Here is a 16,111-nt window from a genome sequence, read left to right on the forward strand (position 1 = left end):
ATTTTTTTAAGAGTAATGAACGTAGTGAAAATTCTTATAAAGGTCTTGCTGTTTTTTTGTTTTTTTTTTCAGGAAAAATCTTAAAATTTGTTGACTATCGAACAGCAAAAGTGTGAAGGTCACAAAAAACGTGATCGCTTTCTAATTTCGAAAATGGAAATTAATTATAAGATTTCCCAGCGAATGAAAAGTTTCACCTGTTGATCCAGTTTTCTCAAATTGGGTTAATTTTAACAAGACGAGTGTTCATCATAAATCGTTCTTCAAATTCACAAAGCTTTACGGCCATCTATTTTTTCTTCGAAATTCAAAAATTGAAGATTTTTGAAAAACCAGTCTGTTTTGTTTTTAAGTTTCCTAGCGTTCATTACTCTTTTCCAATTGTCAGTTGGCTATGTTTCTTGGAAATTCGAAAGTTGAGATTTTTTTTAAACTAGTTATTATTTTTTTGTTTACTTGCGTTCATTGACTGTTTTCCAGCTGCCTGTTGGCTATGTTTGTTCTTTTTTGCTTAAAATATTAACTCGGATTAAAAATTTTCGGACGGCTTAATAGAAGGCACATTGGGCCCTCCCTCCAATGACAAAAATGCATTTCTCGAAAAAAAAACATATTTTTTGTGGTCGGAATATTCTTAGCTTGAATGATGTGGCATATGTTAGGAAATAAATTGTTGAAAATTAATTGCAATCAATTGCTCATTTTGGAGCAAAATTAATTGATTATTGGAAGCCAGCAGTAAAGTTAATTTTAATTTGGTTATCAAGTGACAATGGCCTAGTGAAGACACTTATATAGGTCGTATTTATTTTCGTTTCATTTTACAAGAAAAAGTCTTAGAAGAGGTCGTCTCGAATAACAAAAATTCAAATGGCGTCAACATGTGATTAACTTCGGAAGTGAACTTTAAATTTCAGGAATCTAGCAGAATAAAATTAGAAATCCTGTGATCCAGTTTTCTTAAATTGGGTAGTTTTTTTTATCAAAAAAAATCAATGAGAAAATTTTTATGAAATTCAAACAATTTGATGGCCGTTTATTTTTATCATTAAAATTAAAATGCTTCAAAAACAATCGTTTTTTTTTTTCGGTTTTTCGGCTCAATGATATTTTTCCAACGGTCTATTTGCTATATTTTAATCAAAAAGTATACCGGGTCGCGAAATTAGTTGGATTTTCTGCTCCGATAGCTTGCTCTATTTTAGAATTCATCTAAAATAGCTTGCTCTATTTTAGAATTCATCTCCTTGGAAGCCCCTCTGCAGTTTAATGCCATGTACAGTGTGTCTGTCGCCCAACCAATGTCTCCAGGACAACGAGGCGGAAAATAATTTCAAGCGCATCATTGGCCCAGATCCAATTCTCATCCAAAGTCCAGAATTCCAAAGATCATATCACTATCTAGACGCCTTCAATCAAAACAGAGATCTGTCTTTTTATTCTTACCAAGGCGAAATGCAAGATGGCCGCTTAGTAATTGATGTCATCAAGCGAAACAGTGGGCTCAATAATCCGACGTGGGCGCAGCTGTCTTTCTTTGCTAGGTTCTTGAATCTGCAGTTAATTGCTTGCGAACAGAACTTCTTTGTCAGATCTGGAGAGTTCGAAGGCTTCAAAAACTTCTACGTAAAACACTGCCTAATTGCAATGGCACAAGACTTTGCACTGCCTAGTTTAAGCATCGCTGACAACTCGCCTCTTTTTGGTCTGAACGAAAGTGAGACAAACTACGAAGTTCATCAAATTCGAAGAAGTTGGGAGAACTGTCCACATCCTTATGTTTTTATCAATTCAGACCAAATGACCTTCACATTCTTAGGCGTCTGCATTACTAATTCTAATTTACAAGATTGGAAAGGAAATGTCTTAGCCAGAAATGTTATGAGTGCTGATCTTCAGCAAAAGATAAAGCGACAGGCTTTCGATGAAAGGGACGTTTTGGACGAAAACTTTGACGAGCTTCAAGTTAACGTGAAACAAATGAAACTCTGTCGAGTCTTGGGGGTCGAGCCAAACCGAATCCGCTTCGATCCAACGTATGAACTTACCCAGGATAATGTCATGAAGCTGTTGGCTATTTACATGCGGTTTAGATGCAACATTCCAGTGGTTATCATGGGCGAAACTGGTTGTGGAAAGACGAGGTTGATCGAGTACCTTTGTAACATTATGGCTAGAGGAGAGAATGTGGAAAACAAGAAGTTCGTGAAAGTCCACGGTGGAGTTACAATGCAAGACATCGTGCAAAGCATAGAAGATGCTGAAAAGTTAGCAATCGCAAACACGCGAAAATTTGGAGAGGGATTTTACACCGTCCTGTTTTTTGATGAAGCAAATACAACAGAGGCGATATACGGAATCAAAGAAGTGATTTGTGATTTCAGTGTCAATGGCCGAAAATTGGACCCTGACTCGGGACTGAAAGTCATTGTTGCTTGTAACCCGTACAGAAAACACAATGATAAAATGATCAAGAAACTTGAGTCCCAAGGACTGGGATACCATGTCAAGTCCAGTGAAACAAAAGACAAGCTGGACTCCGATATCCCGATGCGTCACCTTGTCTACCGAGTGAACCCGTTGCCGCCGAGTTTGTTGCCGCTCGTCTGGGATTTTGGTCAACTGACTAGTGAAGTTGAGAATAAGTATATCAAGCAGTTAGTGTCAAAGCGAGCTGCCGATATGCGTCTCATTGAAGCCGATGTCGATTTCATCTGCAATCTTCTGAGCCGTTCGCAGAAATTCCTACGAGAAAATCGAGACCAATGTCTTTTTGTGAGTTTGCGAGACATAGAAAGGGCCATGGCGGTCCTGCAATTTTTTTACTCGAAAAAAGAGACACTTTTAGCTAAGATGGATGAACTGGATCCGAATTACAACAGCGAAGATGAAGATGATGATGAAAACGCACCAGATGCCATTAATGAGATAGCTCGATTGATGATTCTAACACTTGGAGTCTGCTATCATTCGTCTTTAGAGGAACGAGTAAAGTATAGAAAGACAATCACCGGGTCTTTCAAAGGTCCCTATAAATTACCCAATGGAGCCAAAACTATTTTGAACGAACTGGAAGTTTGCATGCAAGTGTTTTTACAAAACATTCATCTAGATGCTAAAGCAAACATTGCCAAGAACCTGGCGTTGACCGAAAATGTATTCATGATGATAATTTGCATCGAGCTAAGAATCCCGTTGTTCCTAGTAGGGAAACCGGGCAGCTCAAAATCATTGGCTAAGACGATTGTCATTGATGCTATGCAAGGAGAGAGTTCCAGGAATGAATTCTTTCAGATGCTGAAACAAGTTCAGATGCTCTCATTTCAGTGTTCACCTCACACGCACGCAGATGGTATCATCAGTATCTTTAAACAAGCAGCACTGTACCAGAAAGGCAAGAATTTGAAGCAGTTTGTTAGCGTGGTTGTCCTGGACGAAATCGGATTGGCGGAAGATTCGGCTAAAATGCCGTTGAAGACCTTGCATCCTCTTTTGGAGGAGGGGTACGTCGAATCCAAATCAGAGAGGCAAGACTGGGGAAAAGTAGGCTTTGTGGGGATTTCGAATTGGGCCCTTGATCCAGCCAAAATGAACCGGGGAATTTTAGTCAGTCGAGCTATTCCGAAATCAGTGGAACTGGTCAAAAGTGCGAGTGGTATATGCAGAGTAGAAATTGACGGTAATCTACTGGAAAAGTTCATTCAGCCATTGGCCGACGCTTACGAAAAGGTATACAAAGCTCAAATTAAAGATGGACACGCCGAATACTTTGGGTTGCGAGATTTCTATGGATTGTTGAAAATGCTCTACAGGGCGCAGATGACTCAACCCCAGAAAACTCTGAGGTGGGACACTGTTCGATGTGCGATTAGACGAAACTTTGGAGAGAAGGATTGCCGATATTTGCTAGTTTTTGCGGATGAGTTGATGAAAAAGCAAGCATTTGAAGATGCAAATGTAGGCGATGTTGAAACTTTGGAGTTGGTTCATCAGAACATCAAAGAGGCGGAAGAACGATCAAAACTGACTGAAGAAGATAGAAACTTAGACAACGAAAGTCGATACCTGCTGCTGATGACGGAGAACTTTTCGGCACTACAACTGTTGCCTCAGGTCTTGAAACTAGAAGAGTACGAGGTCATTTTTGGTTCATCATTCCCCCAGGATCAAGAATATATTCAAGTGTGCAAGAACATCAACAGAATAAAAGTTTGCATGGAAACAGGAAAGACGGTTGTGCTTCTGAATTTGAGACCCCTCTACGAGTCCCTTTACGATGCTTTGAACCAGTATTATGTGTACTACGGAGGAAAAAGGTATGTTGATCTTGGCTTAGGGTCCAATCGTGTCAAGTGTAGTGTCTCTGAGAACTTCCGGCTCATTATGATTGAAGAAGAAAAAATTGCCAGAAATTTCCCTATTCCCCTTTTGAACCGTCTGGAAAAACACTTCCTGGGAATGGAATCAATACTCAGCACAAAATTGGTTAAGTTACGACAAAAACTATCGCAAAACTTGATGGAGTTTTCGAATGTTCCGAGAACCGACAAAAAAGGCTCTTCATTCCATGTCCGCGACGCCTTTGTGGGTTACCAAAAAGATACGATTTCCTGTGTTTTAATCCAGGCTGAAAATGACATCTCTGACGAGGTGACGAATGAACAAATTCTGGAAGCAGCCAGTCTTAAACTGGTTCAAACATGCTCGATTGATGCTATTATTCGATCAAGCTCCGACGTCTCATTTTTCAACTCACATGACCTGAAAGAAATTTACAGCTCTCAGGGACGCAATAGTTTGTCTGACTTTTTGTGGCAGCAGTGCTACAACAAGAAATGTAAATCCCCCTTGATAGAAGTTTCAACCTTCTGCCGAATTCCATCGTCCAAAAACATGAAAGACTGTAATCTGACCCTGATGCAAAGAGAGCAGACGCTAGTGTCACAAGAGAGACATTTCGTGGTTAATTTGAATGTATTCAAAACTGAAATCGAGTTCGCCGAAAGAGTGAAAGACTTTTACCGAATGGCGGCTAAGCATCCTGATGTGACAAAACTACTTTTTGTCACATGCTCAAGAGGTCAAAAGTTTGTCCCGCTTATTGCGTCAGCAAAATACAAACTGCAGAATTTGCATACTGATTGCAAGGTTCCAAACTTATATTCTTTGTTCATAGTTGAGCTCCCGAGGAATTGGTACGAGTCAGACTACAGTAGCTTCTCAGTTGGCAAGTGGGAAAGTTTCCACATCGATGAGCTCCTAAGAGACGAAGAATATCAAGTTCTGTCTGACGTTGCTATCTCTCAAGGTCAGACGTTGAAAGATCTGTTTGTCCTTGAAAACGGAGAGTGCACTAAATTCCAGAAAAAGTTGCTATGTGAAGTTGTATACGAGGCGATTGGCGATGCGGACGAAGGCGATAAAGTTCAAAGAGTGATAAATGTTTCACAATTGTTTGAGCTACACCATGTTCCAAGTTTGGAGATACTTTTCTTGGAAAAAGCGAGTGCTTTCATCGAGGAATCAGAAGAAAAGGAACAGATTAAAGAATGGGTCGCACAGAAAGCGGCTAACTTGCAAGATTTGATTGTGGCAGGAACAATAGAGAACGCCTTGTTCAAAGAACTCCAAGCGAAGATAAAACCTCATTTGGCGGATTTCCTGAAGCTGATCGACTTTAACAACAACATTAAACTGTTATTTGAAGCAAACTGGAGGAAAGAAGCCTGGATGAGACTTTTCACCGTGAAAGAACTATGTCGACTCAGACCTCAAAACCCGAGAGAAGTCAAATTTGATTCTAGGTTTCCGTTCAGTTCTGAAATTATTGACAAATTGAACTCAATGTGGATCGATTCCCTGGAAAATTTTGCCGATTCTGAGCTCGAAGATTGGCAGTTTTTTGTGGAAAGGTTTAACAATCAGGGAAGGGAACTTGGAAATGAGTTAACTGAGATTTCAAGCGAAGAAGATGCAGTCGATTCATTTCTTCACGACTTGATCTTGTACGAGTTTTGGTCAATGTGGAAAAACAAATATGTTCAAGCCGAACATGTGAAAGTTATCAAAAAGGCACTAAAATCAATCATGAAGAGTAACTTGCCCGAATTCGAAAACCCTACAATAGCTTTTGCTTTTGCGCACTTCATGAAGCTTTTGCCTTGTCTGCACGCTATATCCCCAATTCTGAAGTATTTCGGATCATTCAAAATTGGAAACCCGGAAACCCATGAGCAGTTCGTTTCCATGATAACTCGAACAGCTCTAGAACAAACTAAATCGATGGCTGAAAAACTGAAGCCGGTCAACATTGATCGTCAAACGATCCAAGAGCTAGACCAACAAGTGTCCGTTTTGAAAATGTGCTCTGGAATTGAACTCGATGATGATAAATTCAAACTCAAGAAATTAACAATGCTTTCAACCTATATATCACAGATTTCGCACAATCTTGACGATGCAACTGCCAAAATGGCATGTACAGCTTCCGATACGCTCTATAAAGCTGTGAGTTCAAAAAATGCAGATGAATCAATTTTCGGAACCGATAGTTTTCGAAACCGATTGCTCTTTTGCTTGAACCGATCCGCAGACACAGTTATTCAACATTGCGTCGAGGCAGAAACTGGTGACAGAGACTGCGCATTTTGCAGAAAACCAGTTACTGCAAAAGGAGCAATCCCTTTCTCACTTCGATGCAATGGAGGTCACGCAGTGCATGAGTCATGCTTGACTGAGAGAATGGAAAGTATTACTCAAGGCGAAACGGTCACGTGCAGGTTCTGCCAGCAGAGCCTCGATTTTGAGTTTTTACAGGCGAGTACAATGTTTTCGTGTCAAATTGAGCCTCAAAAATTGATTTGGAAACAGTTTTGGATGAATATTTCGAATGTTTTTCTTGCAATCGTCAAAGAAAACGTGATCGCAATTTGCGAAGAAGAGACGCTCAAAAATTACTTGGAAATTTGCGTTGCTCCTAAGAGTAGAACTAGCAAAAAAGACACGGCTTGGATCACAGATCAGACCAGACAAGGTCTTCTGACATTAATTGCGACTAGCGAAAAGGGTGAAAATTTGGACAAAATTCTAATGACGATTATAAACGAGGACAACGAAATAGGTGCCAATGAAATTGATCTAGGCCCAACATACGATATGCTTCTGTCAATTTTCGAGTACGTTTACTTCAATGAAAGTCTTCAGGTTACGGATGATCTTAATCGCGAAGAAATTTCTACCGTTAATCAAATCCGATTAGTCGCCGAGGTAAAAATTGCACTATCAAATTTTATCATCAAATCAGTTGTACCCAATGCTTATAAAGGACCCCAAGCATTCACAGACCCAATTCCTATGTTAGTTAGAGAAATTTTAAACGATGCAGGAGAGAGCGCCGAATGCGTTAAGCGATACTTCATTCAGTGTTTATGCCGTGGTCATGGAATGGACCTGTACCAGCGCGTAAAGACATTCCCCCAACTTGCTCCCCTGGTCCCACAAATTTTGCTCACTTCACAGAGCCAAGGATTTTCAGATATTTTCCTCATCTTTAGAGGCGCATATCAGACGCCCTTCAGCGAGGTATATACTAGTTTGGTCACCGATGCTAACGAAGGTCTTCAAAGACTTAGTCTAGTTAGGGACGTACATATGAAAAACATAGTGGCCTACCGCTTACTCGCAGAAATAAGGTCGAAAGAAAATCGACCAGAGAGCTTTGCTCAGTTTGAGGAAGCGATTATGGCAAATACAGTAATACAAGGTTTAAGTAGAAGTGTGATCGATAGAAATGATAGACTCGCCCCAAACATGGACGTTTTGAGGCAGTTTCTGTTTTATTATCAGACATTTTTGGAATTCCAAGAAAACTGCGGGTGCTTGCAACCGTTCAAGGGCATCTTCACTGCTCCTGGAAGAGCAGATGGACTTTACTTACCGACGTTTCCAGATAGTGGAACTAGACGTGCTAGATTGATGGGGCAAGCAATTGGACAAGGCTTCACTACTTGGAACCAATGTGCAAATGGTCATCTTTACATGATTGGTGATTGCGGACAAGCTGCTATAGGCGGAACATGCCCAGACTGCCGAGCTCCTATTGGAGGAGCTGGGCATGCCTTACATGCCGGTAATCGATTGGTGGGAAACCGCGATGCCAATATCAACGTCACAAACGGTCAGGTAGTTACTGGCTATGTACATAACCACAATTTGAACGTCTTCGACAGAGCTTTTCTTAATGAGTTTAATGGAAATGTGATGCAATTTTTTGTTCACGCCACATTGTACATCTGTAACGGTGACCAAGAAATGCTTGCAAGATTGCACACAAATGTGCGAAACATTGCCAGGACTTCTCTCAACAGAAGTGAAGAAGATGCTTTGAAGTTCCTCTTGACTGTTGTGATTGATTCTACGAATAAAAATATACAGGGATCGCTTGCAAGTGAGGAGCAGCGCGAAGCATGGGAAGCGAATTTCATAAACATCATCAACAACACGCTGCAAAAATTGCATAATGTCATTGCTACTTATGATGAGGCGTTCAAAAATGATTCGAGAAACGAATCCAGTAACCTTCTTGAAGTGTTAACTGAAAGAACAGAAAGAGGCACTGATGATAATGTTCTCGCTTACGGAAAATTTTGGCGAAGACTCCCAAAAGTCAGTTTGGCGAGCGTGCGGAACGAATTGAATGCGAATGGTGAAAATTACAAGTTGCTTGATTGCATATTCAAGAACAAAGAATGGCTGCCAAAACTCCGCCATGTTCCTGATTTAATTGAGTTTTTCAATAACATTGTATCATACTATGATCCGGACACCTTGCATAGCGTAGTGACGCTGGACAGTTTCCTCAGACAGCGAAAAATCCCCGAACAAGTGAGAAGAAAGATGAAAGAGGTTTCTATGGTTTTCTGCAAACTATGGAATGAAGAAATAAGACATATGCCAACAACCGGAGGCATCGACTGCTTGTTTAAAGAAAAACTGAAACTGGACTCTTCTCTGAAGTACTTCCTTCCTTCTCGTCACGTGAGCGACTGCTGTGCTCTGGTCACTTTGAATATCTTGGTGAACAAAAACAACGAGTTCATTGAAGCGTATAGATCGGCTCTTCACATTGAAACCCCGTTAGTATACTTAATCATTTAATTCCAATTAATTTTTTTTCAAATGAAAAGGTTTTCAGGGTTTTTATCACAAGTTTTGTGCAATTTATGCATATGTTATTATAGATGCGTTAAAAATGTTCTATGATCTGTGTACCCGTCTTTATGCAAGTAACTGGCAGCAACGCTAAGATTACTAGGGGAACGGAAAGGTTAAGATAACTAGAAGGGGCAGTTATGAATTAACTAGAGAAACAGAAGAAATAAGAACATTTAGAAAAAAAAGTGACATTTGAAATACTTAGGTTTTAATTTGAAGACATTTTGATATTTGAGTTCAGCCAACTTAGTTGCATTGCTGCGTTTTCAGTTTTTTAAAGTTAGAAGTTGACTGGATATTGTGACTTTACTGAGTTTTCAATTCGTGCGCTAATGGCGTGTACATGGCCGGGCCCATTTGCAGGTTTCAAATAAATATTGGTGTCGTAGTAGTGTCCTGATAATTGTCGAAGTTTCTTGGTTCTATTGTGGCTGAGTTGTCATAGTAGACAGTCAAGCAGTTCGTGGTGTATCTTCTTCCACAACTTAAGAAAGTTAAACGGCTGGTCGAGTCAGGAGTACACGGCTTGTCTGAATTTAGCATGAGCGAACAAATCCGTCCGATCCGGGATAAAGTACGTTGTACCCGTCCCAGGGGCCAAAGACCGCGAGGTGCCAGATCTTCTAGTAACCAAATTAAATCTCCAGTTTGGATGTTCTGAGTTGGCTGTGTCCACTTAGTTCGTGTAGTCAGTGTTGGCAGGTAGTCTTTGAGGTACCGGTTCCAGAAATGCTGGTTCAGAGCTTGAGCTTGTTACCAAGTTTTCCTTTGAGGGTGCGAAGTAAAATTAAACCAGGGGGCAAAATTGTTGAAGGTCGTCCTAGTAGAATGTGGCACGGCGTCAAAGCTTCAGTGTCGGTAGGGTCTGAGGAGACGGTTGTCAGTGAGGGTAGACAAAGTTTCGTCGCTTAGTATCCTAGTTCCAATAACTTTGTAAAACGCGTCTTTGAAAGGCTTGATTAGTATTTTTCAAGAACCAGCAAAATGAGGGGCGGCAGGTGGGTTGAATTTCCAGGTGATTCCAGTCAGTTGGCATTGCTGTTTGAAGTGGTCGTTTTGTTGTAAGTCGTTGAGGCTCTGTTGCATTTCTTTGTTAGCTCCAACGAAACATTTTCCGTCGTCCAAAAAGATTAGGTTAGGTTTTCCGCGTCGGGCTATGAATCGACGTAGGGCTTGAAGAGTTGAGTCTGCATCATTTTTATGACAAATTTCAGAGTGAACGGCGCGTGTCACTAGGTAGGTGAAGAGAGAACATATCGCTTGCTGAACTTCCCATTGTTGCGTGTGAAAAAGGGTCCAAGGAAGTTGATTTCAGTCGATTGGAAAGGAAAGGCGTTGTCAGACGAAGGCAGTCATGATAATGGTAGGTCGGCCTTATGAGGGTTGAAGGGTTCTTGTCGTATGCGGCGGCAGGGTATGCATTGTCGAGTGATCCTTTTCAGGTGCTTGCGTGATCGAGGGATCGAAAATTCCTGTTGCAGAATGCTGCTGCTGTGCTCGATTCTACAATGGGGGTTGCTGTCGTGTATCTGTTGCATAAAGAGCTGTATTGGGCAGCTATCTTCATTTAGAATTACGGGATGTCGGCTTGATAAAAGTTGCGGGGCTTTGGCGTCCGTTTGCGCGAACAAATCCAAAATCATCGATGAAGGGGCTGGAGTCGGCCGCGGGCAGGAATTGGTGTCTTCTTTGTCAGGCACTGAATTTCCTTCGGGAAATCCTGTCGTTGAGTCTGCTTGATGATGAAAGCCAACCCATTTGCTAGATGCTGCAGTGAGTGAGCTACAAGTCTTTCTCTTGAGTTTCTGCACGAAGAGAAGAACGTGAGATGTGACTTTGAGGGCTTTCGTCCAATTGCTGTAGCGGCTGAAATCAATGCGTAAGTACAGCATTCGGTTGAGTAGGCGAGTTAGTGCTAGGTGAAAGAAGGAAGGCTGGTCCTTTGATCCATCGGGAGGATCAAGTCATGTCTGAAGCTCTATATCCACGGGTGCCGTCGTCGGCTGGGTTGTCTTCGCTGGGCACGTATCTCCAGTCCAAGTGCGATTTGGTGCCCAGTATGAGGTTAAGGCGGTTGCTAATGAAGATCCGGTGGCGCTGATTGGGTGTGTTGATCCAGTGAAGAACAGTTGTGCTGTCGGCCCAAAGTGTCAAGCTGCTGTTTGTGATGTCGTGCTGTTCTTTCAAACTTGGCTAGTTTGGCTCCATTGGTTGCAGCTTGAAGTTCCAGAATGACTATTCCGATATGGAACTTCTTCTTTTGATGGGTGATACTCGGGTTTTTCCCAATACAAACTTTAGGTCCACTGTGTTGTCGTTGTAAGTGATCCTTAGGTATGCAACGGTTGCAAGGGCAGGTTATGTGGTGTCGCTGAACATGTGCAGTTGAATATCGGTTGCTTTCATTTGTGGTCGGAAGTACGTTCGAGGCAGTTCCACGTTGTTGAAGTATTCGCTTTCGTCGATCCAGTCGTTGAGGTCGGAAAAAATTGTCAAGTCGAGGGCTTTATCCCATTGGGTTCCAGGCGAGTTGTGGGCTCTGTCGGAGGTGAATTTTTAAGGGCATGGTGTTTCCAAGCGGGTCAAATAGTGAGGAAGCGAACTTGAGGAGTTTCCGTTGCGTAATGTCCACTTTCCTAAGTGTCTGAAATTTCATGGCTTCCACGAGAAATTGATTTGAGTCAGGCTTCCATTTGACTCCAAGAACTCACTCCAATGGTCTGGCTTCAGTGTTACGGCTGTCTTAATCTGCGAGTTGTTCTTCTTCAACGCTAAGAAGGAATTGTGTAAAGTTGGATGTCCATTTCGACAAATTGAATCCACCGAGCCTAAACATGTGCTGGAGATCGGAGCTCAGTCTGATGGCTTCTTCGGTCGTTGAAACGGCTTTGTAGAGGTCTTCCATGTAAAGGTTCCGTTCGGTTATTGGAACTAAGTCGGGGATTTTGGCATCGTTATCCCTTGCGCATCGTCTGGTTGCGTAGCAAGCAACAAAAGGAGAGTCGGTTGCTCCAAAGATGTGTCGCGTGTACTGGTATATGATGATGTTCTGGTTGTCGTCCTTCCACAAAAAACGTAGGTATGGCTGGTCTGCTGGGGTCCGAATACATAAATGAACATTGCTTCAATGTCGGCTGAAATGGCAATTTGGTCCTCGTGAAATCGCATGATTCCTGTAAGGTTGGAGTGAAGGTCAGGTCCGGTGAGTAGGATGCTGTTGAGGGAGGTTCCTCTCTTGATGCTAGAGGCATTGAGTACTCGGCGTAAATTGCCGCGTTTGTCGGCGTTTGTTATTGGGTGGGAAGGCAGGTACCAACATTCTTCGTTGTCATTGCTGTTGACTTGCTCGATGAATCCTTTGCGTAAGTCGGTCGTGGTGGTCTCCTCGTATTTGCTGTGAAGTTCTGGTTTGCGTTGAAGGTGGGCTAGGAGACTTTGTAGTTGCTTTTTTGCAGGCCATTAGTTGTTTTTATAGATGTCGAGTCTTCTTCCATAGTAGTCCAATCTGGTTATGTCCATTATCGAGGAGGCGTTGTTGTTTCCAAGATTTAGAGAGCGTCTTTGTCGTCACGTGAAAAACTTGGTTTATCTGGCGTCGAGTTCTATCCACTCGGCAACATGGCGAAACATATGATCGTCGTTTATGAAGTTCGTTATGTTGACGTCGTCGGGTTTGCTGCGCTGTCTCTACCCCATAGAGAGAAACCAAGTGGCGTGTTCCAACCAAGGGGTACATTAGCGGATGACTGTACAAGTTGGTGTGACAAGGCGGTTGAAGTCGCATCCCATGATGATTTCAATGTCCTTTGTTGGTAACTGGGCTAAGAGGATATGCCTGAGTTTTTTTCCTTTGGCAAATGCTGTTAACTAGGGCTGGGTTGAAGTCCGGGTGGTTCCAAACCTTGATAACGTCGATGTCGTCTAGTTCGTATGGCTGGTTTGTCGTTGTAGCTTCCAACTGATATGGTCATTTTGGCGGCTGATGTGTCAGAAGAGGTGAGGGCTACTGAAGTTAAGCAAAATCAGTTTGCTGGCACGTCGAGCATGGCGTAGGCATGTACATCTTTGCTTTCATACGATATGGCTATTTGCGTATTTTGCATACCCTTGTTCGGGGTCTCCGTCAAATACTTGTTGATGATGTTTGTGGTGCTGTTTGTCTGTGATTTTGCGTGCTGTTTGGCGGTAAGGGCAGATCGAACGAGCGGAGTAGAAACATTACTGTGAACTCGCGAAGATATAATTTTAACTTTGCAATCTGAACGTTGCCTAATTGCATAGCGTTTATACTCCATCTGGGTCTTTCTATAGACCACTTCAACTGTTTTCAATTGGGCGAGTAACTGTTGTTGCATTTGTTCTTTATGGCCGCTCATTAAATGAATAACAATATCGTTCAGGGGCTTAATGATAGTAGCTAAATCTGTCATCAGACTTTCAACTACTTCAGGCTCGTCATTATTTGTAATGACACCTTTAATTGTATTAAATAACGTGTTTGAATCACTTTCAGTAACGTTTCTATTTGAGTTCATTTTTGAAAACTGTGATCTCGTAGCAGGCATTAAATTTAACGAAACAAAACAACGTAGTTCTGACTAACAGTTTGAAAAGGAGGTCTAAAATAATCCAGTCGGGATGCAGTAACACACGAACCAATTCAAAGAATAAAAAAATTTAATAAACAAACTTAAATAACAGTCGAAATCCAAAAATGTCGTAGATTCGCTTTCGTAGTTGGGCGCCAATGTCCCCGTCTTTATGCACATACCTGGCAACAACACTAAGATTAGTAGGGGAACATGAAGGTTAAGATATCTAGAAGGGGCAATTATGAAATAACTAGAGAAACAGAAGAAATAAGAACGTTTAGAAAAAAAAATAAAACCATTGTTCTCAGGAAATTGGCCAGGTCTTTGTAGCTTCTTCGGTGTCTGAGTGATGGACTATTGAAGTTGTCGAGTCGCTTCAGGACTGAAGTAACTATTTTCGTTGGGTTTCCAATTTCTGATGCAGTCGTTTAAGGGTCGAGTCACAATTGATTCGTTGCATCCGAATCCACGGATTAGGGATTTAGAATTTCCGGAAACAAATAGTTGAAGGTGGATTTATTTTTCAGAATCTGACATATCGGTGTTGTCTATTGTGAAGTTGTAGGTTCCAATCCAACCATTGTTCGGGGTCTCCGTCAAATACTTGTTGATGATGTTTGTGGTCCTGTATGTCTGTGATTTTGCGTGCTGTTTGGCGGTAAGGGCAGATCGAACGATTGACGGAGTAGAAACATTACTTTGAACTCGGGAAGATGTAATTGAAACAAGCTGAACGTTGCCTAATCGCTTAGAGTTTATTTTCCATCTGGGTCTTTCTATAGACGACTTTAACTATTTTCAATCGGGCGAGTAGCTGTTGTTGCATTTGTCCATTACGTCAGCTCATTAAATGAATAAAAATATCGTTCAGGGGCCTAATGATACTATCTAAATCTGTCATCAGACTTTCAACTACTTCAAGCTCGTCATTATTTGTAATTAAGTCTTTGATTGTATTAAATAACATGTCTGAATCACTTTCAACTGATTATCATCTAGCAACAAATACGTCTGAAGAAGTGTGAATCCGATTACTGGTTTCGAGCTTGCCGTCTGGCCAACCTTTTTAACGATTACTTCAAATTTGACAATTTTTGATCCAGGATGCAAAATTAAACTGCTGGAAGTTTATACGAAGTTCTTCAAAACGCGCTACAACGAATCAGATTCATGCACTTGGCGGATATTATGTGGCTGCAACAACTGTAGAGATTTGAAGAAACTAAACTTTAACAACTGAAACACGAACGTTGAACCTCCCAATCACTGGGTTTTATGCAAACCCTTGGATTAGTCCTAAATCCTTTGTTATTATTATTATTATTGTTCGGGGTCTCCATCAAATATTTGTTGGTGATGTTTGTGCTGCTGTCTGTGATTTTGCGTGCTGTTTGGCGGTAAGGGCAGATCGAACAAGCGACGGAGTAGAAACATTACTTTGAACTCGCGAAGATGTAATTTAAACCTTGCATGCTGAACGTTGCCTAATTGCATGGCGTTTTTACTCCATCTGGGTCTTTCTATGGACCACTTAAACTGTTTTCAATTGGGCGAGTAACTGTTGTTGCATTTTTTCATTACGTCCGCTCATTAACTGAATAACAATATCGTTCAGGGGCTTAATGATAGTATCTAAATCTGTCAGCAGACTTTCAAGTACTTCAAGCTCTTCATTATTTGTAATTAAACCTTTGATTGTATTCAACAAAGTGTCTGAATCACTTTCAACTGATTACCATCTGGCAATGCGGTTTCAAAATAACTTTCAGTGACGTTTCTATTTGTTCATTTTTGAAAATTGTGATCTCGTAACAGGCATTAAATTTAACGAAACAAAACAATAACGTAGTTCTGACTACCAGTTTCAAAAGGAGGTCCAAAAAAATCCAGTCGGGTTCCAGTAACGCACAAACCATTTCAAAGATTAAATAAATTTAATAAACAAACCAAATAACAGTCGAAATTCAAAAGTCGTAGATTCTCTTTCGTATTTGGCCGCCAATGTCCGCGTCTTTATTTACGTACCTGGCAACAACACTTAGATTAGCAGCGGAACGGAAATGTTGAGATATCTAGACGGGGCAATTATGAATTAGCTAGAGAAACAGAAGAAATAAGAACGTTTAGTAAAAAGAATCAACAATTATTCTGAGGAAGTTGGCCAGGTCTTTGTAGCTTCTTCGGTGTCTGAGTGATGGACTGTTGAAGTTGTCGAGTCGCTTCAGGACTGAAGTAACAATTTTCGTTAGGTTTCCAATTTCTGATGCAGTCGTTGAAGGGACTAGTCAATCGGGCGAGTATCTGTT

At 41.3% G+C, this 16,111-nt stretch overlaps 1 protein-coding gene across 1 annotated transcript in view; it reads left to right on the top strand.

Annotated features, from left to right (window-relative positions):
- LOC134852195 (E3 ubiquitin-protein ligase rnf213-alpha-like) overlaps positions 1-16,111 on the top strand; it is an 81,701-nt gene that overhangs the window by 52,750 nt on the left and 12,840 nt on the right. The window contains exon 8 of the mRNA XM_063868533.1: positions 1,237-9,134. Coding sequence (XP_063724603.1) covers positions 1,237-9,134 — 7,898 coding nt within the window. The remainder of the gene's footprint in view (positions 1-1,236; positions 9,135-16,111) is intronic.

This window comes from Symsagittifera roscoffensis, chromosome 1 (genome assembly GCF_963678635.1).
Source record: "Symsagittifera roscoffensis chromosome 1, txSymRosc1.1, whole genome shotgun sequence".
NCBI lineage: Eukaryota > Metazoa > Xenacoelomorpha > Acoela > Convolutidae > Symsagittifera > Symsagittifera roscoffensis.